Genomic DNA, 26,130 nt, shown 5'->3' with positions numbered 1-26,130 from the left:
ACTGAACAGGAACCCCAGAGTGAAAATCATACCCAGAGTTCCAAAGCATAGTGCCAAAATGAAGTTCTTTTATTTGGCCCACTAAATAGCTCTCATATGGGAAATTTGGCGAACTCTTTGGTTTTATGCAACATAACCCAGCATAATGATCACACCATTCTTATTAGCCACATGTGTACCACACCAATACACAAATAAGCTTGAACAAGAAGAGACAGGTGCACTGTACCATACCTTGCAGGCATTTCAAAACGTAGAATGTCTTGAACAATGGACAGCATGTATTTATTCATTTCGTTGGGCAGCTCCCCAATAGAGAGCAGGATGTTCTTCACTTCCATGTACGATGGATTGTTATTTAAAATGATAGCAGCTGCAGTAGTGCGCACAGTCTTCTCATGAACTTTACGATTCTGGTGGTATATCCTGTTTAAAGTCTTCTTCACCTGTTCATAAGATGTTCAAGTTTAGTTAGTGCACATCTAGATTTTTAAAATTGATACTGTGGCAGGAATAGTTAGTGCTCTTAAAGATGTACATCTGTTCCTACATTTCCCAGGTTTCTTTGCACTTAGGTTGGGGCCACAGTTCTGACTAATGGACAGTGAACAGAATTGCTGTGGGTAACTTCTGGGATGAGGCAGTGAAGAGCTGGTGTGCCTTCTCCCTTTCTTTCTTCTACTACTGCAGCGAACTTAGGGCCACATTTTCACTTACTTACATTAGGCAGAGCATAAATGAGAAATAAACTTTTGATAAGCTGAGATTTTGAGGCTCGTTTATTATTGTAGCATATTAGTTAGATGTTACTGAACTAATATAGATTTTTAAAGATACTACTGCTATGTGCAATGGGGCTCTGGGGAGAGATGGCTATACGAATCGATATTTCCTTGCAATGAAGTACTTCAGAATTTTCCCTTCTCCTTTCTTTTTTCTGATTAATAGACTTCATTTTTTAGAGCAATTTTAGGTTCACAGCAAAATTGAGCTGAAACTGCAGAGAGTTCCTATATATCCCCTACTTCCCATCTCCCCTCCTCCAACACACACACACAACCTCCTCAACATCCTGCACCACAGTGGTACATTTGTTACATTCGATGAACCTATATTGACACATCACTATCACTCAAAGTTCATAGGTTACATTAGGGGGCTTTTCTTTTTCTTTAACAAAACATTAACACCAAAGAAAATCTGCCAAAATAACTGCATTTTGTGGCAATGAATAATTTAGTTGGTTACTAGCATTGCCTAACAATATGTGGTGTGTGGGGTTCTGTACTAGGCATTTGTAAATATTTCTTTCAGTTCTTCTTCCCTCTGCCTTTTCCTATCTCCCCAACATGTTGTTGGCCTTGTTCTCACGCATATAGGCGCTAAATAACTTAACTAAGCACATACAACTAGGAAGGGACAGAGCCAGAAAATATATGTAGGTCTGTCTGTCTCAAAAGCCCATCATGCTTGGCAGCATACCAACTCTGACACAAAACTGGCAGGGAGGTGCTTAGCTGCAAACTGGAAAGATCATGCTCAGTAGACCGTTTATCTTGAGGTTTATAAACATGCTCTGCCCTAACAAAAATTTAATTTAGATGGCTTCCTGAAAATGTAGCTATAGGAACCAACATGGTAATACTTAAGCCAGGATATTTCAGTGTCAAAAAGTTTAACAGCACCTTAAAATTTACGGAAGTAAAGATATTTTTGAAAAGAATTTGTTTCTTAAAATAAGAGAATGTGCTTCAGTATTTATGCTTCAGGATATAGAATATTATCTATTCAAAATGTGAGGCTGCTTCAGAATAGCCTGAAATCCGATTTAAGAGTTATTCCTAAACAGGAAAGAGAGATTGTTAGTATGGAAAAAAATAGGGTGACAGCATTTGACTCATGTTTAGGCATGCTTTTTTCCTTTTGTGAATGTTGCAAATATTCTTGGGGAATTTACCTCATCAGTTATGAAAGCGACATCGAATCTCTGGAGAGCAGTGGTAGCAAGGTGGCTGATGGGTCCTTCCCCTGCCTCTGCGTACTTCAGAAGCAGTGGGATGCCTTCCGCAAGCAGGGCATTCTTCAGAGCCAGCAGGTACATCATGGTGTCCTCTTTTTTCTCTGCTTTTTCAAGTCCTCTCAGAATTAACTTCTTTGCTTCTACCACTGCCTAAAAAAGTCACATACTACCTCAGACATATGCCTAGCCATTCATTACACAAGGCTTGGGCAAGACTGGCTTCACTCTCAGGTCCAAAAAAACAACATAAAGTTTTAAAAAGCTTTGCATTGGTTGCCTGACTTAGGCACAGAATGAAAACAAACAACTAAAGCTTGGTAAGGGTGTTGTGTGTTTTTAAAAAGTACATACATCAACACATTCTTAAGCAAAGAGTATAATAAATAATGGACATATTTACCTTTTGAGCACATTCTGAATGTATAAAATCATTTTTAAAATTCCCTTGTGATTGATTATTCATAAAACTGCCCATTCATTGAACTTCTAAAGCAACAGTCAGATGGCGCCTAAGCGGTGCCACACGCTTTCTCTTAAGTAACGATTTGGTGCAAGTGCTTAGAACTCCACCAGGTCTTGTTCTAAATGTTTAAAAGGTGCTTATTTCCACTTGAAGCCAAATTTGCTTAATACTACCACACAGTTCAAGAAATATTTCTTGAATGTGGCAGGTATTTTGCTAGGTACTTTTCAAATATGTTCTTTAATCAGCAAAGGCCTTGTTTCCTGGCCTAGAAGAAAAGGAATTGAATACAAGTTAATAGTTTAATGGAAAAGCAAATTAGAAATAGGGACATCTGGGTTCTGGTCTTTGTCACTACATATGTTTTAGGATCTTCAGTTTCATCTTTAAAATAAAGATTCCTAAGATCTAATTCATCTATAGAATTTGTCAAACTCTGAAATTAGGCTGCAGATACACACACATACAAACACATACACACGGGGGGGCGAGAGAGAGAGAGTTGAGGAATGAGGGGAGATATAAAAGGCTCCCAAATAGAAGGAAAGATGCTAACTTCATGTGTAATCAGAGAAATGCCATTTCTCAACTATCAAATTGATAAAACAACTCAAAAGTTTGATAACATACTTTGTTATAGAGGCTGTGGGGAAATAGGCATTTTCATACGTTGCTGGTGGAAGCATAAAATGGTATAATTTCTGTGGAAGATAATTTGGCAAAAGCTAACAAATCTGAATTTTGATCCAGCAACCCTAACCCTGAAGTTACATCTCCAACAATAAGAAAAAAATATGCCTACGATTATTCATTTCAGCATCGTTTGTAATAGCAAAATTGTGGAAACCACTTAATGACCATATATAGGAGATGTGAATGAACTGTGGTGCATCGACTTCTAGACCGTTGTAAAAAGGAATGAGAAAAATCTCTGCAAACCAGGATGGGAGATTTCCAGGGTGTATTTTAAATGTAAAAAATAAGATACGAGAGAGTGTATATAAAATGCTATATCTTGTGCAAGAAAAAGAAGTAAGAATGTGTGCTCACATCTGCTTACTGTCGCAAAAAGAAACACAGGAAGGGGAAATCAAAAACTAATGACACTGTTTTCAGAAAGGAGGTAGGTGAGAATGAGGTGAAGGGGTAGAAAAGGGAAGGAGACCTCTTTGAGAATATTTTCAGAATAAAGTTTTGCCTTTCAAACCATGTTAATTTTTCACATACTCAAGAAATAAAATTAAATCAACAAGGATTGAAGATTGTTAAAATAGAATTCAAACAGAAACAAATGAACTGAAGTGTATATCAAACTGATACCATAACTAAACAGAAGAGAAGAAAAAGAATACGAGAGACTTTTGAATATAGAACTCTGTACACCTTTAGTGAGATATATTCTAAGGACAAAGAGAACTGTGATGAAGTCTTGAACTTTATTTAGTCAGTTTGTTTTTTGAAGTGATATTGACTTAGCAATTCCAAAACTATTTTTGTGTGTGTTCTAAGATTGACCAAATGAATCAATATATTGATGTTCTTGAAAACTAGTGTTCTCACTGTGGGAGAAGGAAGATATAATTATGGAATGGGGGAAGGGGAGAAAGAACCTTGTCGTATTGGATTGGAATTAAAGGTAGCAGTATGAACTCACCATATAATAAACACAAAAATATGTATTTTGTCCATCGTTAGGGCCTACACGCAACAGCACTCAAGTAATAAGAAATAAATGTATTCAGGGGTAAAATGTCAGATAGATGTCTGCAATTCACTCTCAAATGGTTCAACCAAAATGAAATAAATGGAATGAGATCATGGAAATATAGCAATATGTAAACAATTGGCAAATATAGATGAAGTGTATATAAAAATGTTCATGGAATTGTACTATTTTTACAACTTTTTTGTAGGTTTGAATTTTTTCAAACACAAATTCAAGGAAAAAAGAAATTAGGATGCAGGGAGGTCAAAATGTAAGCAAAAAACAAATAGAACAAAGAAATAGGGGGCTTAGTACTCTGTGAATTTGTCTAGCTGTCATTCAGACAGTCATAGGGCAGTAGCTTTCATGCCAGTAACTGCTGAAAAGCTATAGCACTCAATAGGATGGCAGGTACCTTTTAGGTAGTGTAAGTATTGTGCGCTCAGTAGACACGTTAAATTCGTACTTAGAATACATCTTTTTCTTTCTATTCATGTGTCTTTCACTTGGGCAAAAGGTAGATAAGTATTCTATAGCAGAAAGTTCAAAAGAAAATGTGAATTTACTACAATCCCTCTGGTGGCCAAGTTTAATCATTTTCAAAGATACATTTTTTAAAAAATTGCTCAAAAACATTTAAAAAATTGAATGATAGTGATAGTGGATAGTTTACAGCTACCTACAAGGTAACTTTAAAGATGTGATGAGAACTAGGCTGTTCCATTATCAGCAGGACTTTAAATTTAATCCTTGGTTCAGTTTCCTTCTCACGCTATATTCTATTCTCTCCCAAGGTTTCATCCATTGTCTATTCCTGGCCCTGACTCCTCTTCTGGGCTGCAGACGGGTGTGGCCATCTGCCTGTTGGACAACTCAACTTGGTGGCCCAAAGGATTTCAAACTTAACATGGCCAAAACAAATTAATAGTTCTACCCTCCTCCCACTCCCAAACCAGGTTCTACAAACTTTGCTTAAGTGGTTGACATCACCATACATCTAGTATCCTAACCTGGAAGCTTAATAGTCACCTAGATTCTTACTTCTTTCCCATTCCCCACACTCCTTCAGTAACTAAATACTATTAACTCTATCTCATAAATGGCTCTTGAATCTGTCTCCTTCTTTCACCCTACTGCCCCTACATTAATCCAGACCTTTACTAATTCGTGCCCAGGTTGTTGCAAACGTTTCCGACCAGATCCCACTGGCTCTAATCCAGCCAACACCCAGTCCATATACCGTCGTGCTTCCTTCCAAATAGAAAATCTGAGCTTGTCATTCTCTTGCCTAAAAACTGCATTGTTCTCCCTTGTCTCTGTTGAATGAAGGCCAGACTCCTTAGCCTGTTATTAATAAAGACCCAGCCGACCTCTCTTCTCTCTTCCCCTTTTCTGCATCTCCACTCTCACCTATCTCTCCTACAAACATAGATATTTTGCGCTCCAGCCTCACAGAATTTCTCACTATTCCCAAGCATACCAGGCCCATTTTAACTTTGGGCTTTTCCATACACTGTATTTCTCCTAGAATGTCCTTCATTCTGTACTACTGTCTCTTCACCTGTCTCTTCTAGACTAAACTCAAATATTACCATTTTGGTGAAACCTTCCCCCCAAACAGAATAGTTTGCTACATCTCTGTATTCTCAGAGCATTCTGTTTATATTTCAATATTATTATTTATATGTTGGTGGTTGATAGACTAGGAGTTCTCTGAGGATGGTAGAATATTTTGTGCATTTTTATATTACAGGATTAGCATCACGCCTAGCACAGAGTAAACGTTCATTAAATACTGCTGAATGGATGTTTTTATATTTGAGTCTTCTTTTTAGCCAAGATGTTTGATATATGATTGCTAAAGTAAACCAGCTACTCAAATAATTGCAGAAATTAAAAAATTTAAGAAGTCATAGCTCTTTGATGTCATAAAAATTATGCAAATTTGATTTCTGCCAGAACTTAATAAGCTGATATCAAATATTTTCAATGCCATTGTTTTTAGTGATCTTTTTCATACTTAGTTTTCATTCTAGTTATAAGTTGCCTCTTTTGGAATTATTTGGTTTCAAAAACACTCTCTCTCTTGTTTTTTTTTTTTTTTTTTTTTTTTTTAAGATTTTATTTATTTATTTTTTCCCCCCAAAGCCCCAGTAGACAGCTGCGTGCCATAGCTGCACATCCCTCCAGCCGCTGCATATGGGACGCGGCCCCAGCATGGCCAGAGAAGCAGCGCGTCGGTGCGAGCCCGGGATCCGAACCTGGGTCGCCAGCAGTGGAGCGCACTCACTTAACCACTAAGCCACGGGGCCGGCCCTCTCTCTTGTTTTTAATAGCAAGCACTCAGTAAGCAAAATAATATAGTGATGATTTTGGAGATAGAATAAAAATGCTGACTGGAAGCTGGCTGTATAATAAATGTGGACAGAAAAAAAGACTATGTTTTTGTATGTTCAGCATCTTTTTTTTTTTTTTTTTGTGAGGAAAATCAGCCCTGAGCTAACATTCATGCTAATCCTCCTCTTTTTGCTGAGGAAGACCGGCTCTGAGCTAACAAGTATTGCCAATCCTCCTCCTTTTTTTCCCCAAAGCCCCAGTAGATAGTTGTATGTCGTAGTTGCACATCCTTCTAGTTGCTGTATGTGGGACTCGGCCTCAGCGTGGCCGGACAAGTGGTGCGTCGGTGCGCGCCCAGGATCCGAACTCGGGCCGCCAGTAGCGGAGCGCGTGCACTTAACCACTAAGCCACGGGGCCGGCCCTGTTCAGTATCATTAATCTATTTGCATTATAGAAAGATAGGCTGTGTTGGATATTAATCCATTTGGATTTTCCATATTTAGTTATGCTCATGGAGGGTTTTCTTTTATTTTAATGAGAAAGATGTTAAAAATGATAGTCCCTTCAGGCAAGTGGAGAAGGTTTGAGCAAATGAAATTAAAAATAAAATGTAAAATTCTAAGTAATTAGAAGTAACTAAATTCCCACCATCAAAACTCAAAACTGCAAACCACACTTACTATAGATAAAGTTCTGCTCTAGGAGGTAGCCCTAGAGTAGATATTTTTCTAAAAACAAGAACTATACCATACACAGCATTCAAAGCTGATACATAGTGGACACTCAATATATATTGATGGGGGATTAATGGACTATTTGCTTGTATTCATTGAACATTTTCTATGTACCAGGCACCACTTTAAGCAATTGGTGTTGAACAAAGATCTATTTCTGCATAGAGCTTACATTTCAGTGGGAGAGAGAAATAAACAATAAACATAATAACTGAATTATAAAGTATGTTAGATGGCAATAATTGCTAAGCAAATATTGAAAATAGAGTAGGGTAAGGGGGATTAGGGGTGCCAGTGGTGGGCAACACAGTGAGTAGGACATAGAATGGTCTGGAACTATACATATAAGACTTGAGATCAGATTTGCACTCACTTTGAGTTTGCAGTCTTCGTTCTGACACAGCTTCCTGACGAGGGCCCCAATGATGATCATAACAGTTTCTCTGATGTCATCGCTCCCAAAGGAACCTTTGAACTTACTCTGTTAGCCAAACAGGGATAAAATGGGTTACCAAAACATTTAAATATTTCCAAAGGACATTTTTAGTTAAGAGACAAAGTAACCAATGCCTGAGGAAATGTTTTTATATTTCTAGATTGCAAACTAAGAATTTTGCTTTGAGAACACTTAGACATTCACTGTCTAACTTTCAATTGAAGAGTTAACAGAATCTTCCCTTTCCAGATATTCTTAACATGGGTCTATGAACTCCCCAGAGGTTTATGGATTGGGTTCATTGGGTGAGTGAACCAAGAAAATGGTCTGTAAAACTCTATATATGTGTGAAAAGGGGCTTCATTGCTTTTATCAGATTCTCAAATGGGCCCATTTTCCAAAAAGATTATGAACTCTTCCACTAGATCACAAGTGGGTAAGTATACTTTTTGTTTTTAAATTTTGGACCCAAGAGAAGTCTAGCTTTTGTTTCTAATATAAATTTTTTAATATCTAAAGAACTGTATCTCTTCAATGTACTGTGCATTAAATACAATGAAGACTTTTGAAATCAAAACAAATCCTTTAAAATCAATTTTTGAAGCATAACCAAGACTTCTCCCATCTGAAATTTTGTCCTGTCACATTATATGACAGGTGAACACAATCTTTAAATTTCCATAAAGTATAGGTATGTTGTTTAGAGGAATTGTGAAGAGGACATTATCTGAAATAATTTACTATACAGTTAATGATTAATGTATAAAAAAAGAGCCCAATAGAATTTGAATGTAAATAAACAGAAGGCTCTAGTTTCATCCTTCATTCTGATCCAGTAACTTTTACTTACTGGTTAGATTCTTATGAGCCTTTTAGCAGCTGGGAGCCTTTATTTCCCCAGCGTCCATTTGACTTACAATGAGGACTCGCAGGAGTTCTTCATTGGGGTGGGAGGCAAATCCACAGGCATAGAGAAATCTCTCCTGGAGGATAACACTACTGTCACTTTTGAAATCCAAAAAGTCCAAAATGGCATCTAATGAGTCTGGAGTCTGAGCAGAGGTGACAGCATCCACCAGCTGAGGACTAGGAAAAAGGCACAGTGATGGATATCAATGTTTACGGTGCTTAAGAAATTATTTAAAATCTCTACCATTCACAGACTCTCCATTGGTTTGAGTTTCCTAAAGAAGTGAAATGTTTTTATTTGAAAAAAAAAAAGTGAATGACCTTGAAAAAAAACCCATTTTATTTTAAACCTCTCCCTTAACTCTTTTCTCCCTAACTAAATGTTAATTCAGAATATACAAACTAACTTTACTATATTAGCCTCAGCCAAATATAATTTGGAGACTTGTAAATAAAAATTATATAAATATGGGGCCAGCCCGGTGGTGTAGTGATTAAGTGCGCACGCTCCACTTCGGCAGCCAGAGGGTTTGCAGGTTCGGATCCCCAGCGTGCACTGATGCACCGCTTGTCAAGCCATGCTGTGGCAGTGTCCCATATAAAGTAGAGGAAGATGGGTACGGATGCTATTAGCCCAGGGCCGGTCTTCCTCGGCAAAAAGAGGAGGATTGGCATGGATGTTAGCTCAGGGCTGATCTTCCTCACACACACACACACACACACAAATTATATCAATAAAGTTACAAATTAGGTTCTACTTCTTTTCTACATGAGTAATACATAAAAGCCATGGTCCCCAACACGGATTCTCATTCTCTAATTAGCTTTGCAAATATACACATTTCCCAAATGCCTTATTTACTGAGGTAGGATTATTTAATGGAAAGATGGAAAATTCTTTTAACTTTAATTTGTACTAAAGGAGAAGTTTTGCATATTTTTTAAAAAATAAAAAGCACCATGGTATAGTTCAACCACAATGATTATGTGTGGGCAGAGCAGAAGTCCTATCAGAAAGTTCTAATTACATATTCTGGTCATCAAGAATCTTTGATTGGTTGAGTCTGGTATCATGAAATTTCTGAAACTACTTGTCATACTAATGAACATATTATGTATGTAAATATTATATTCCACATCCAGATAAGCACACCATGCACGTGGTTAGTGCTTTATACTTAAAAAAAAAAAATGATATACTTGCACTATATCATTTTGATCCTAACAAAAACCTGGTGAATAAAGCAAAGATTGAGAGATAATACTTATTAAGTGACTATTATGCCAGCACTGCACTAGAAAGTTTAAGTGGGCAACTTCTCTTTTGCTTTAAATTCTTTATCTATAAGATGGGGCTAAAAACAGTAGTTACCTTAGGATTGTTGGGAGGATTAAATTACATAATCTTTGTAAAACACTTAGAATAGTGCTTGGCACATTGTAATTGCTCAATAAATATATGCTGTTATTACTACAATCACCTCATTTAATCCACTGAACATCTCTGCCAGTTTAATACTAATATGCCTCCTTACCCATGAGGAAACAGATTCAGAGATAGTGAGTCATTTGTTGAAAGGCCCATAGCTGGCAAGTGTACAGCTAGACTGGAACTCAGGTTTTTCTGACTCTGGAATCCATGATCTTTTAATGACATCACTGTTTCCCAAAGTGTTTCCTGTGCAACTCTAGCCCTACAAAATGCTTTAAGAAGAGGGGTTCTCAAGGTCATGTAAGGTTAGACGATGTTTAAGGAAACATACATAATACTATCTGATTAAACATGCTGAAAATTTCTGTAGCAAAGAGAACTATTTGACTTGGTTTTACCCAGTGTTTTTCAAACCCAGTTGCTCCTCACAGAATCCTTTTCTTTTGGCATGCTGGTTAATATTCTGCAAATTACAGGATACGCACAATAGACACTTTGGGAAATGTTACGTTCCACAACCCTGCCTTTCACTATCTTACAATAAATAGAAGGAATTATTTTCCGTATTTTACAGATCTTGAAAGTGAGGCTCAGAGAGGCTTAATGTAAATGACTTGCTTTAAAGGTTATATGCTGTTGGAGATCAGAATTTAATAGTAGGTCTTCTGATTTTAGTTCATCTTAGTATCCTTTCTACTACACTACGCCACGTGTGTGTGTGTTTTTTTTAAATTTTATTTATTTATTTTTCCCCCAAAGCCCCAGTAGATAGTTGTATGTCACAGTTGCACATCCTTCTAGTTGCTGTATGTGGGACGCGGCCTCAGCATGGCCGGAGAAGCGGTGCGTCGGGGATCCGAACCCAGGCCGCCAGCAGCGGAGCTTGCGCACTTAACCGCTAACCCAGGCGGTTGGCCCGCCACAAGTGTGTTAAAGATGATATGATACAATATTTTGAAAATAATCTGATTTATCAAACACATAAAGTCATCCAAATTATTGCTGCCTTAAGATTTCTAGCATACAAACAAGGTTAAGGTTTAGTGTAATTTCTATTCTAAATTAATAGCTAATTTTTGCACTTTCTTGTCAGTATTTTCGTCTTTGATATAAAGACAAATCACCCTACAAATATACTTTACAGTTCTATGATTATAACAGGGTCTGAGAATTTATGAGTTTGTATATCTTTCAACTTCTGGCTTAAATATTTATTTTTGAAGAGAGCAACCAACTGTGGTTAGTCATATGGAATTCCTATCAATTTTTTTAACGTCCTCAAGGCAAGTAAATAACAAAGACAATCAAGAATCAACAGATTTCTCAGAGAGAAAGCTAAATTCTCTTCTTCTTAGAGAATGAAGTCCTTTGAACTCAGTGACTACTGCTGCTGCGTGTGTGTGCATGCGTGTGACTTGGCCAATTACCACTTTTGATTACGTTAATGGCTAGTTTCGACTTTGTCAAATGAATTGAGCCATGTTCTATATCATTTGGATAATTGATATCATACAGCTGAACTTGCACTTACAAATTCTATATTACAGACGAAAAACATTTGTATTTACAGGTAAAGTAAATTTGAGAATTAAGTCAACTCTATTAGGCATGTACAATGAATCACACTTTCACCACATATTCAAATAATGCACAGGTTTTTTTCTAGATTCTTTTGGCTGTTTACCTCAGTTCTCAGTTTTCTATATAAAACACAGCTTCAATGGGGGTGATCATTGAATCTTTAATGAAATCACATTTTTCAATGGAAAAAGTCATACTCTTGGGGCCAGCCCTGTGGCTGAGTGGTTCAAGTTCCACGCGCTCCACTTTGATGGCCTGGGTTTGCAGGTTCGGATCCCGGGCGTGGACCTACACCACTCGTCAAGCCATGCTGTGGTGGCGTCCCACATACAAAATAGAGGAAGACTGGCACAGATGTTAGCTCAGGGCCAATCTTCCTCAAACAAAAAAAAGGGGAAGATTGGCGACAGAGGTTAGCGAGTCTTCCTCACCAAAAAAAAACCCCAAAAAACCAATGACCCAGAAATGCTTTCCTACAGACAACTCCACACAATGTTCAGGGTACTTACAGTACTTCCTTGTTTTCAGCCTTTAGGATCTGGAGAATCTCTTCTTTCTTTGCAGTCCTGAGGTGCTGAATGAAGGCCAGGAAGCTCCTGACAGCCTCAGCTTTGGAGAGGCTGTTGGGCTGCAGGTGGTTTCTGGTGACCTGCCAGTGCTCTGAGAGCTGCAAAACATGGCTGAGGCTTGTACCGCACTCAGAATTCTAAATATCCACATTTACAAGGGATGTTCTCCCCAGAAATAAATTTTTCCTCCTACCTGACAAGCAAAGGAAGCTTTTTGCATCTTACCTCATTATACCTGATTGCCCCCTGCTCATATCACCCTTGTGTGACTCTCAGAGGCAAATACAGAGGCCTGTTGACCCTGGGGGCAATTCCTTTGCAGAAGGATCATTTTTGTCTATTAGTATTTAGCTCAAAGGAGTTTGGGCTTTGGGCATATAGATCATTCCATGGTTACACCCAGGGAGTTATATCTGAGGCCAGGCTTTGACTACCACAGTGAAATTGTACAGAATATTAATTAATGGCATTGGAGGGGGAAAAACGATATTGGAGGGGTAAAAAAATCAGAATTGCTAAAGAATTGTGTCAGGTTTCTTATTTACTGAGACCTCACTGAAAATCAGTCTTTGTACTAATTTGAGCTCCCTATTCTATCTCTTCATTTTATTGTTTGAATGAAATCAATGTTTAACTATCGCTGAGGTCTGAACTATTCATTACTTATACGTTAGAGTAGTATCTACACAAAGGTAATTCTCATACACACTATTGTTATTCCACTGTGGTTTTAAAAATAGTAAACAGTTCCAATTAATAACATCTTTTGGCTTTGAAATAAGCTAAAGCACTTATTTTTCATAGTTGACCACTTTTCGCCTAGTTGTAAAAAAGGCGTTAAATCCCATTAGTGAACTCCAACTCCCTAACTCTGGGGTAATCATCATGCTACTAGTTTTTAAATTATTAATTCCTTCTAATAAGCAATAGACACATATTTTGCTCTTTTTCAAATCCCTTTTGGTTATCTAATCTTAAGAGGATATTCCAAAGCAAAATTCCAGCTGTACTTAGCTAAAGATTTAATGGGTCATTTCTGAGGGCAGAGAGAATATCAGTGTGAATTTAGATGTTTTTTTCTTTAAAGGGTTGCAATGGTGACGTTATACTGAAGGTGGAAAAGCAAATTCCTTGGAGACATAAACCCTTCCTACAATAATGATGAAATAATTATCAAAGATCTTAGATGGCTCATAATGCTTAATAACTATGGGGGGAGAAATTAATAGTTCACAGCATAAAAAGATTATCTCTTTCATTAGTCACTTTCCTAAATAATTTCCATCTCATTGACATTAAAAAATTATACTGCAACGTTAAATGATACATGGAAGAAAAAACAAATAAAAGAAAAAAATTTGAGAATGATGATTTTCTATTTTATTTTATATTCCCCTTAATTCAATTTTGATAAAATTGAGAAACTAACAAGGAATTAGCACCTTGTACTTTAAGCAAATTATGGTATTAGTTCTTGATGATTCTACTTCTCTGAACACCAATAATAACCAAGGGACGAGCATCTTCTGGTAGCTATGAACAGAGCATGAAGCCAAAGGTTTGCTCCCCTGACAAGAGGTTAAGAATTGGGACATGCTGGACCATAACGTCATTTCTGTGGCCATATATCATTATTGATGCAATAAATGAACTTTCTCTTTGCTGGATTAAAAATATAATAAGATGATCTACACTTTGCCTTGGGGATGTGCTATCTCGTTTCTGGCTGTCACTGGAGGGCAGTTTGGGGTGTGGTAAAGATGTGTTTCCTAATTTAGGCAGAGAGCTTGGTATCCTTTTTTTAGTTCTCACAGCATTACTCAGAACACTGAGCTCAGTAAAATATTTCACCTGTGAACACATCTCTACTAAAATGGCAGAACTTTCAGGATTTGGATCCCTGTGTATGGTCTTGACACCACATGGTTCCCCCTAACTTCATTAGGCCCTTATTCCTCCTGCTTTCTAGGTGCTACTCTTAAGAAGTTGCCCTTAAATCATAACATTTTTGATCTGAGATGAATGGATGGTAGTTATTTTTAACTCTTGTTGTATTATTCACCATTGCAGGTGCCATTCTAACTCAGTTATGTCTGGTGGTTCTTTATCAACTTTCTTCATAGAATTAACTGAAGCTTCCAGTGGAGACAAAAGGAAAATAGAATTTTAAGCCATGATTATTTCCACATTTGGCCACACAAAGCAGTTCTTTGCACTTACAGAAAGGCATCCTTTGCACTCGCTCTGGAAGACCTGTCCCACAATGGGAAGGGCCACATACTTGGAATCAACTGCTTTAATTACGGCTGCAACTTGCTTTCCAGGCATTAGTCTTGGGCCTTCTTCAGTCGTCCTCAGCTCTAATTTCTGCCTGCATACCAAGCAAGAGAAATATTACATTACCAGCATTCTTTTAAGTGAACAAGCTACTAACTGCCATTCTTTTGGCAAATAGGATACTAATACATTCAAATTGTGAAAGACCATGTCTTTCAAACTGTAGTATCTCCAGCGATTACAGAAATCTCAAGATAATTATGAAATCTTTCTGGAGCAATAATTTTATTCAAAGATTTGAAAATTTAAGTCTGAATTTTCAAAATATTATGACGAGAGAATACAGGGAAAAAAAATTTGCCTGGATGCTGAACAAGATATGTGATGTCACCTCTTTCGAATTTAGCCCAGCTTTCTGAAAATGCTATCTTCAATACAACCACATGTCACTTATTAACCCAGATAACTAGGAAATATTATTTTCCAAAAATGGCCTCAATAATATTTTTGTCTGATATGCTCTTTCAGAACTTTGTCTCTCTCTCATCAAGAGGTAGCATCTACATCCATCTTCTTGAAACTGGGCAGGACTCTGTGACTGCCCCGACTAATAGAGGATGGTGGAAGTGACACTATGTGACTTCTGAGACTAAGTCATAAATGGGAACTCAGCTCTCATCTGGCATGCCAGTAGCACAGGTACCTTTGGAGACTTGAGCTGCCACCTAAGAGGTCTGTCTAGCTGAAGCTGCTGTGTTGAGAAGCACATGGAGATAAAGAGAGATGCATGAGGACCCTCAGTAGTTTAAGTCTTCCCAGCCCAGGCACCAGATAGGTGAGAGAGCAACCATTGAATGATTCCAGCTATGGCCAGTGACTGTCTGCTACTGTATAACAGATGCCAAGCAAGGCATGCCTAGCTGGGCGAAGGCAAGCCCCAGAATTATGAGAGAGAAAGATAAAATGATTGTTGCTTTTTACACCACTAAATTTGGGGTGGTCTGTTATATACCAATGGAAACCTGATAGACTTGATAAGCAGTTGGAAATATTTAGTTTATATGAAAATAATATAGATATAGCATAAAGTAGAATGCAAAATTATACTCCAGCTGAGACTTCAATAAAATTTCAAAGCATTATAGTTTGAGGCACTTCTCCTAAGATTTTGCACCCATTCACCTCTGAGATTAGGGCCACTTCAGAAGAAACATTTGAGAAGCAATGGCATAAGGTATATTACATTTAATGCTAGAAAATATTCTTTTCTGAATTAAAATCTGAAAATAACACATATTCTTAGATTTAGAATTCCCGTTTTTAATCCTGTGAGATCTATTCCTACCAGAGGAATTTCCTCAAATTGAAGAAACAGGCTTGAATATTTAAGTGTTATAAATCACCTCAAAAATTCTGTCACATTGCTTTTCTATGGAACTTTTTACGTGTTTCTTAACAATAATAACAAAAAAACTCTCAAGGGGAAAACACGCAAATGCCACCACTTTTTAACCTGAATATTAAAAACATTTGACAGAGAAATCAGAAAATTAACTAGAATGAATCAAATAGCTTATCTTTTAAAATTCAAATTCTTTTCAATAAACAAGTGATTTTTCATGAAATTCTGTTGAAAAATAGAAGTTTTATTACATGCCATATATTATTGTAGATGATGTGAAAAATAAAGATGAGCAAGATATAACGACTGTTTTTGAGGAGCTCATAGTCAAAATAAGGGTGCACTATATATACACACACACATATGTATCCACCTATTAAAAACCAAGTATAATAATATATCAAATAACAGAAAAGAAAATAAAAATTATCCTACTTTGATACTATTTTGCCTGCAATAGTTTGTAGACTGTTCAGCCCAAAAGCATGTGTCTCTTCTGCGAGCACAGCTACAACAAAGCTGTCTTCTATCTTATAGGTAGTGACAGATGTGGCTTTCGAAGTGACACCCAAGACCTAAATAATAAATAAATATTTGTAGAAGTCACAAGTAATCCACTTTTTATCTTTGAATCAAGTCAAATAGACAACTCTCTTTTAATCTTTAAAAGAGCTTCCCTTTCACACCCTCCCTCCATCACCCACACTTATAATATAATAAAATAAGTGATTCATTTGATATGTGTGAAACTATACTCTGAACTGAAAATTGTAAATATTCCCAAATTATATTGTTACCTTATTTTTCTATTATTTTAATCTCTAAAAAATGTGATTATTTGAATGCCTCAAAGAAAGTGATATCTATCATACCTGATTTGGGGTTGTAAATCCAGACCTCTCTATTTTGCATGAATCCAAGGCCTTAGTTTTGGTCACTTTGTCTTGATGAGCCTGGTAGGTCACTTTGCAATCCCCGGAAATATCTACCTAAAAAGAAAAGTGAAAATATAATGTTGGGATTCTTTTATTTGAATCTTAGTGGGAAGTGGCTTGGAAATTGGGGTCCCTAATAAACCATTGGGAACTGCCTTTTGTCCAGGCTCACAAGATAGCAAGACAGGAGGAACTCAGCGTTTCCTGCAGCATGTGGACTCTTTTCCATCCTCTTTTGTCGAGACTTTCTAGTGCCTTCTTATTGCCCCAGGAATAATAAAGGATTTCCTACTTCTCTTTAATGTCTAATAAGAATTAGACAAATTGCCGGTCATAACCAAAATCTCTGGTAAATGGGTAATTATATGGCAAGGGGAGTTGACTTTTAATGCTGCATCTAGGCTGTGTATGTGAATGTGTGTGTGTGTGTGTGTGTGCATGTGTGTGCGTGTATTTTGACTAGCTGAATATGATTAGAAATTCTTAAAATCCTGTGGGATTAATTCAACTCATTATGAACGACAACAACTTTAGTGTAGGCAAATCTATCCCAATACAGACTCTGTTTAGCTTCTCTGAGCCTTCCCTCGGGCCTCTGCCAGCACCACACTCAGCCTCTATTCTAGCAAACTAACCAACAATTCCCTTGGTCCAGTCCTACCATCAGATTTTCTCACCCACTCATGGGTGGCTGAATTCAGAGCAGGAAACTTGGACTCGGCTTTACCTTTGACTCCAGGTGTGATACTGGGGGAGCCACTTAACTTCTCTAGTTTAACTTCAATTTCTTTGTCTATAAAATGAAAGGGGTTGGTATAGACCAGTGGTTCCCTAAACTGACAATGCATCCAAATTATATGAGAAAACTGTTAAGATACAGATGCTCAGGTCCTTCCTAATCTATTGAATAAGAATCTCTGCAGTGAATCCAGAGAATCTATATTTTTATCAAGCTCCTTGTGGGATAGCGATGCACAGTGATGTCACTGGAATGCTCCCCAAGGTTTTCTGCATCTCCAACATTTAGTCATTCAATAGGTCTCCTTAAGTATAACTTACTCTAATTTCCTTTACCACGTATTTGAGTAACAAAATGTTGGGGTAAATGGCAATTTGTTTCACATGTAAATGAGACTTGACTATCCAACTCACCTTTTCTGAGCATTACCACAGTAGTAACTTTTTTACTGAATTTCTACCAATAGAAATCCATATAGACAATTTTGGTAACTCTATTGACAAATAAGATTCTATATCTTCGATATTAGTAAGTACCTCACTGGTGGTTCCAGAGCTTAACTGCGTCTGAAATAGGCTAGCCAGGCCTCTCTTGATATTTTCTATGGCCACCGGCTCATTTTGATATGAGTAGAACTCTTTGACCTAAGGGAGAAAAAGGATAAACATAAATGAGGCAAAAATGCATCATTTATCAGATTTGGTTAAATAACTGGCAGGAAGGGTCAGATTCTCACCCCGATCAATAATGGGAGAAAGAGGTTTGTTACTCCAAAGCTGGGATTTCTTTTTCTGTGAAAAGAAGCTATCTACATTTCTAAGAAGCTAAACCATCAGAATATGAAATTTCAGGAGAATAATAATGAAGGCTCTGAACATGATGGGCACAGCATAGGGAAGGGAAGAGAACACTGATATAGGCTGGGATTTCTGTGAAAACAAGCAAGATCGCCTAAGGAAGAGAAATCAGGAGCATTCTCTTTGAACATGTCAGCATGTTCTTTACCTGTCACCCTGCTTGAAACAAAAACTAACCAAGGTTTAAAATAACAGCAGAGAAATAGGTTCTTGGAAGAGAATGGCAATCACCACCCTTGAGACTCCTGAGACAGCACAGCCTCTACGGGCTGTGACAAGGGCCAGACATCACCATGAAGCCCATCGACAAAATTCCACAGAGCTGACTTTCTCCGGCCCTCCAGATCATTCATGTTGGCCATGGGTAAAGGAGATCTAGCGGTTGGAAGAGTTGAGGCTGAGAATGCTACCACTGCCTGGCCTGCCCCAGGCACTGCTTTGAGTTTCCCCTGAGAAGGAAGGGAAAGGAAGTTGAAATGAGGAGGGTGACCAATTTGGCTGACATAATAAATGGCTTACCTTAGCTTTGTTTCATTCTTGATATGTACAGGCACAAGGGTCATAACAATGTCTCACACTATGTTGATAATTTAGCTCATGTTTAAGAAACAAGGATAAAAATATGATGAGAATTTTCTGGAAAGCAGTCTGCCATTTTTCACCCAGTATTAACCCCAAAGACTTCACACAATTACAAATAGAGGATGGATATAGCTTCCCTATAAAAATTCCCAAGGCATATGATAATTATAGCTGAGCTTTTCTAACAGAAATACCCAGAATGCCTTCCCATTGCTCTTTAAAACCAGCCACGGCTTCTCAAGGAAAGCAGACAGCTCAGTAATTACGCAACGAATTAACATCAGTCTGAACAATTCAGCCTACAGGAAAACTCTCTCCTACCTTAGAAGAAGAGAATATTTTGTTTGAATTATCCAAACAAGTGCCAAAATCTCTATTTTTACTTTCTACATGTACTCTGCCTAGTGACAGATTTATAGGTGCTTTATTCAGCAATCAATTTTAGTCGTTACACTAGACAAACCTATAAATGTTGGAATTGTGTTTGTCCAGGTTAAAAAGGAACTAGAATAGTGACCTCAGCGTCTGAAAATCCATGCTATCATATTCTCAAACAAATCAATGGCAATCTCTCAGAGCCAAGGCTGAGTTTTTGATGTTCTATTTTGTAAAGTGGGTCTTCTTTCCTTTTAAAAATTACAGTGTAATTTCCTTTTCAAATACTTGGAAGTATGGTATCTCCAGATATCATGACTATTAGAGGTTCATAACTGGACCCCTTGAGCCCAGACGCAGTCAGAAGTGCTCGCTCAGTGGCAAAACACACATGCCTATGGCCTATGACTTTTCTGGCCTGAGTCTTAAATACTTCAGAAAGCAAGAGGATCATTAAGTGAGAAAAATACTTGTACTGTCATCAGTATCCTCACTTTCCTTCCAGGCTACAAAATGTGCCTGAACTACTTATAAAGTTTTACCTAAAATTTTAGGAAACCCAGTGCTCAGATTTTTTCATCTTTGGACTACGCATAAGGTTAAATGCTCTTCTATTACTGGCCATTTCTATGGATCAAGTTTTGATCTTGACCGCTAGGTCCCTAAAAAAATGGTGTTAGATACTTTTTTTTCCCTAGCAGGCTGAACAATGTAAACTGTGAGACAGAAAGAGAATTTTTTTTCATTCCTTCTATTAGTTTTTATTACTTCCCCAGAACTAGAAAAGTGGACAAGTCTCTTTTTCCTTTGTATGACTGCTACATTTGGGGCCTAAATTCTGTTCCTTTAGTGCAGACCAACAAGATCTAAAATGAAGACAGCACTGGTATCCATATTAGCTAAATGTCAAACTGTTAGAATTGGGCAGGCTTTAGATAATTACAAAAATAATAATAAAGTCAGAACTTTGCAGTTCAATCCATGTGGTCATCACAGCAATAACTTAAATTCATTATGTCTCAACAGGAACTGAGTAAGTTTTATTATATTCAGGCCATAAAGCTGATTACTTCATTCAGTTCTGAAATGAGCTCTGAACATCTGAGAACACAGGACTCTCATCTAAATTCACAGTCCCCAGAGCCTCCTGAGAGCAGCAGTGGCACAACCTTGTTACAAACTAAGCCTGTATCCCAAGGAACCAAGCACAGAGGGAGATGGGTGGGTTGTGGGGAAGGAGATACAGTGCCTGTTCTGGCCAAATTTTGAGGGCCAATTTCCCTTTGCAATCAGTAGGGATTATTCATATTTTTTCCTTAGGAAAAAAATGCTTCTATAAATTCCCTTAATTCATACATTCTTTAAGGATAAGAGAAAGCAAAATTCCATTAACTGGCCAAACAGCAAAAATAAATAAAAAGAATCTCAGCAAACAGAGATTAGTCATGTTTTTTGGTCTACTTAGTAGGAGCTATGTCTCTAAACATATCTTTGATATGTGTCTAAGACAGAGCATAGCTAGGAAATGGAGCATTGGGAAACAGACAAGTGGAGAAATACATGAAGAATTAGAAGGTTTTCAAGGTGTCACATTTCTTTTAGAGGTTCAGTGTGTGTACAGCAGTCACACTGCCAGATTCAGAGAGCAAACCAATGCCTAGATATGACACCAAATAAAGAGCTGACTCAGCAGCCACATAGTTAATTTAATGGATATTGACAGTGAAAATCAGAAATGGAAAGCTGGTAATTATCCAGTTAACTGGATTAGCATTTCAGGCCAAAAATTTGAGGCTGTAACTTGTTACATTTCAGGCTGTAACTTGAGGCATCTTTTGCTTGTCAGTGTTAATCAACTTAACCAAAAAACTGTCATGTTTCCAACTTCATTTATGATTTGTAGACAAAACTAGAGTCATACCCAAACACTTACATAGGGGAGATAAGTGGGCATGGAAAAAAAGAATATATGCAATAAATATGCATCGAAGTATTTTAATGGGCTCTCTTTTATAATGTAAATATGGGAGCTTAGAACATGGGGCTCTGGAAGGACAAAAAATACATGCTGATGAGCATTCTTGAAATCACAGAAATTTCAGGGAGTAAAACTTAATTTGAGCCTGGGGTAGAAAGCACTGTTTAAGAAAATTGCCAATCAACAGTTCAGCCTTTCCTTTCATAATTTCTCTCATAGTAAGCTGAAGTGATAGTCCAAATAATAATCTTTCTGACCGTGATGCGGCTGAAAATTCCACATGGCTTCTTAGTCCCCAGGGTCATGTTTTTCCCAGCAAGTATTTTATTGTATAACTGAAAGATATCACAGTGCACTTTAACCTGTGGCTGCAGTAAAGGGACTTACATCACATGTCACAGCTCCTCTAGAACTGGCATGCTGGAGGGACTGAAATAATGATGTGGCAGCTCCATCTCACCCTTTGCACAGTGAGGACAGTGAGTCCTTTTGTGTGTGTAACAAAAGACTTTGTACTCAACTGCTACCCAAGGGGCTATAAAATGATTGATTGTCATTAAGACTATAAATGCAATTAATATTTTATGGACTCAAGTGTCTTGGCACATTGGAAGGCCAGAGAAGAAAATAACAGGATTTCATGTTGTTAACAAAGTTTTGCCATATGAAAATCAGGTGAGTTAACAGATTCGGTGAACAATGAAATAGGAATACTACAAGTCAACCAAAGAGGTGGTATTTTCCCAAATACTTTCCACCTAGAAGGCAGTATACATAGAAGGTTTCCTGCCTAGACTCTAAAATTAGACCTTCCCAGCTCCACCACTTGCCAGTTGTGTGACCCTAGGCAAGTTTCTTTACTTCTCTTAAGCTTGGTTTCCTCATCTATTACAAGAGGATGATGAAGCAGCACCTGCTTCCTAGGGCTGTCGTGAAGATAAAAGAGAGAATTCATGTAATGCCTTCAGTCAGCTTCTGGGGCACAGTTAAGTGCTCAGTACATTTTAGCTATTATTAAGCAAACAATAAGCAAAGCCTTTCTCAAAGTTCAACTCATTTTAGTCGCATATAACCTTATTTGTTCATTCCTCTAGTTTACAAACATTTATTGAGTTCCCACTACAAGCAAGGTGGTAATACACAGAGATAAAGACACAATTGCTGCCCATGAGAAGCTTACTCTGAATGTGGACAGTGTACAAATAAAGAGAGAATCACAATACATCGTGATAAATGCTTGGACAGAAATAAACCCAGGGGAGTAAGGGGTTTGGGAGAACGTTGGGAAAGGCTTCCTGGAACACCAAGTCAGTCAGTGCACGCTTCTGGGTGGTTTGGGGAGGAAGGGAGTGGAAGGGCCTGAGGGTGAGGAGGAGGGCCTGGAATACAAAGAGGAATGGGAATTTTCTCTGCCAAAACCCATAATCTACCATGAACACAAATGACCAAGAGGAAAGTAATACGGGCCATGCATGAACTACAAAATTCTAAGAGGGTTCTAAAAAGGGATGGTTATTTCCAGATGGCTGGAAGGATGTGAACTTTACAAAAGAAAGGGCCTGTGAGCAAAGCCTGAAACATGGTATTTTGACAAGTAGAGAAGGAAGAGAAGCGTTCTTGAGATGGTGATTCATAGATGGTTGTAGGAGAGGTGACGACACAAGAATCCTTTTGTGAGTCCCTTTACAGTACTTTATATAAAAATGTGCATTGTGATTAGCAATATAGTACATGCCTGAAATTTATATTTTAAACTATTTTTTTTATTTTTATTTGGAATCTGGAGAAATTTTAGAAATGTGTAGACTTTTAACTATAAGGGTCCCTTTCTGTTTTTCTACTATAATTCCTAAATTGAGCTTTAATCTTTACTGATACCTTTTTATCCATGTCAATATAATATCTACACTTTTCATAAACCCACATGTGTAATGCCTAATAATTCACTGATCACAATTCTTCTCAATTCCAAACATATTAAGACCATTTTAATAGACTAGAATCAAACCATAAGTAATGCACACAAAGAATTTTCTGAGCAAATTTCCAAATGAATATTATGGTGTTCATTAATTACTTTGTATATAAAATGCTTTTCGAAGTCATAGCCTTTAAATAATCTCTAAGTGCTTTTTTAAAAAAATCAACTCTACCTTAAGAGTTCCATGTTCTTTCAAAAGCTTCAATTTTATACTTTAGCCAGATATTCATATTCTCATAACAAGTTAATATCACTTATCTGAGTTAGATCATTTCATTCTCATAATTTGTCAACTTTCTTGAATTTATCTAATCGTGTGTGATGGCCTGTTGTGTTACAATATCTTTTTAATCCTTCATAATTTAATAAGATATGCACCTTGAAATAATGCCTCTCATCAATAAACAAATACTTGATTCTACTATAAAGATTTTCATAAAAATAGATAACATAAATGGCTAGTGAATGCAATGCCTTGATTTACTTCTGAAACATTAATTTGCAACCTCTGTTTATTAATTCTTGAAAAAATTCCATTTACCATAAAAGTAGTGACACCATGACCACCTTAAAATAATATCTACTAAAAGGAAGAAAAATATGATATTCGAGAAAAAAGATGTGGGAACCCAAAAATCACTTTTACCTTTCCATGGATTAGATGAAGGAGGACAGGTCTTTGTAAAGCTTTCAAGTTTCCCTTTCTTATGATGCTGGGTGGACTTTTTCCTTTGAAAATGTTCTTCTCTCCTCTCTGCTGATTCACATTTTCAACATTTACATCCTTCATCTGGAATCATGGAAAGAAACCTATTAGAAAAACTTCCTATGTCTGTTTCCATCAGAGTCTCTTAGAAAATAAAATGGTAAAGCAATAAATGGAGTTGGCCATAATTTCTTCTGTTGTTTCTCAACTTATGATTCATAGGACCTAGCCATTAACTTTGAAAGAATGGAGAAGATATTACGAAATTAGTTTTTTAATTAGGTAAAAATACTGATACTTAAACTTCAGGTTTACAGTAATTGTGACTGGAAGATGGCTCTTTTATGTCACTGTCACTCTCCTCATTCGTTTTGACCTGTTGCTGTCTGTCTGATCTCTTCACTTTCTGCACCATTTTGTTGAAAGGAATCCTGCCCCATTGCACTTTATCTGTATATACAAAATTAAAGATGAACAGTCTGATTGCTGAACAAGGAGGTACACAATGTTTTCTGCAGGACACTTTACTGTTCTATTGAGAAATAGCTCAGAGAGGTGGATGACAAAGTTTTGATCTAACTTGGAAAACACAACAGCTATTAGAGACATCCAAAGAAGCAAAGATCACTTGATAAATGTATTGCAATGACACTTCATTATAGAGTCTATCAGCCACTACTTATCTGTCACAGTGAAACAAATCTTGATCCTGCATACCTGTTTCACACTAACATGTAGAATAACAACCGACTTTACTAAAGAAATCTATTGCCTTTAGGTCCTTGAAAAGCAAATACAGAATCACCATATATTAAAACTAGCAGAGGCCCTAGAGGCCATTTGATTTGACCTCCTTTCTCAACACATAAATCTAAACCATCATAAGTGACCAAATACTGCCATGCAGGGGAGCACCTGGTTCTTTTCCTAGGAAGAACACAGAATAGATTTACTCTATCATTAGCAATTCTATCTATTGTATAAAGGAACTCAGGAAAATTGGGAGCTCCCAATTTACTCCTCTTTCAGTTAGCATGGTCTCAATTGTTTTTCATATGACATGGATTCTAGACTCCTCACTCTCAGAACATTTCAAATGGATTCTAGTTTAACGTGCCTATTAATACAACATATAGAACTGGACTTCATACTCCACTTACTCACCAGTATATGCCTTCTTTTGCCTGCTTCAACAATTTAGAAAGATCAGATCACTTTTTTTTCTTTTTTTTTTTTTTTTTTTTTTTTTTATTTGTGAGGAGATCAGCCCTGAGCTAACATCCGCCAATCCTCCTCTTTTTTTGCTGAGGAAGACGGCCCTGGGCTAACATCGGTGCCTATCTTCCTCCACTTTATATGGGACGCCGCCACAGCATGGCTTACCAAGCAGTGCGTCGGTGCGCGCCCGGGATCCGAACCAGCGAACCCCGGGCCGCCGCAGCGGAGCGCGCGCACTTAACCACTTGCGCCACCGGGCCGGCCCCTGATCAGATCACTTTTGATTAGCAAAAACTTCAAAACTGTAGTCTACTTATTTTAGTGACAGATAACAAACTAAATGGATATAAAACCAACAGCACAAAACAAGTTCTGTCAGATGGCACAGTTCTTAAACACTTTGCTGACATCTAATCTTTGCGTCTCTCTTGTAGAAAATGCCCACCGTGATTTGGATCAGTTGGTCATCATCACCATCAGGATTCCTCCACAGTAAGACAACGTCCACGTTGGATGAAATTCGGTAGCCCACACTGTCTTGGAGTTTTCCTTTGTCTCGATCAAGAAAAACTTCAGTGGAGTATGTGAGTTTGTACAGCCGGTCATTATTTAATGAGAGACCAGTTGTGTGACCTGCATAAAGATGGTGACACAAGTCAAGTCTTACTTGTAAGGCACCCATCAGGCAAGGACTGTGTTATCTTGTCATCAACACATTCCTCATCTAGCACAGTGATGCCCAGTGGAAGCTTAGCAAATATTTGCTGAATGAAATATGGTTCTACTTCTCCACCTGCTAAAATCATTGGCTTGAAAAAAACAAACAAAAAAAACTAACAAACAAACAAATAAGCTTCCATTTCAGAAAACCTTAGTTTGTATTCCTAATCATA

General features: G+C 37.4%; 1 protein-coding gene across 2 annotated transcripts in view; it reads right to left on the bottom strand.

Annotated features, from left to right (window-relative positions):
• The window catches only part of MTTP (microsomal triglyceride transfer protein), a 55,732-nt gene that overhangs the window by 15,412 nt on the left and 14,190 nt on the right, over positions 1–26,130 (bottom strand). The window contains exons 3-13 of one of the 2 annotated variants that reach the window (XM_058547558.1): positions 25,683–25,870; positions 23,960–24,103; positions 18,077–18,184; positions 16,739–16,855; positions 16,302–16,441; positions 14,408–14,558; positions 12,128–12,285; positions 8,614–8,782; positions 7,634–7,741; positions 1,958–2,170; positions 235–446 (exon numbers count right to left, since the gene is read on the bottom strand). In XM_058547558.1, the coding sequence (XP_058403541.1) occupies positions 235–446; positions 1,958–2,170; positions 7,634–7,741; positions 8,614–8,782; positions 12,128–12,285; positions 14,408–14,558; positions 16,302–16,441; positions 16,739–16,855; positions 18,077–18,184; positions 23,960–24,103; positions 25,683–25,870 (1,708 nt within the window). The remainder of the gene's footprint in view (positions 1–234; positions 447–1,957; positions 2,171–7,633; positions 7,742–8,613; positions 8,783–12,127; positions 12,286–14,407; positions 14,559–16,301; positions 16,442–16,738; positions 16,856–18,076; positions 18,185–23,959; positions 24,104–25,682; positions 25,871–26,130) is intronic. The other variant, XM_058547559.1, reaches the window with a different exon arrangement.

Source organism: Diceros bicornis, chromosome 8, assembly GCF_020826845.1.
Source record: "Diceros bicornis minor isolate mBicDic1 chromosome 8, mDicBic1.mat.cur, whole genome shotgun sequence".
Taxonomy (NCBI): domain Eukaryota; kingdom Metazoa; phylum Chordata; class Mammalia; order Perissodactyla; family Rhinocerotidae; genus Diceros; species Diceros bicornis.
Note: the sequence above shows the minus strand (reverse complement) of the source record. Positions and strands in the feature narration are given on the sequence as shown.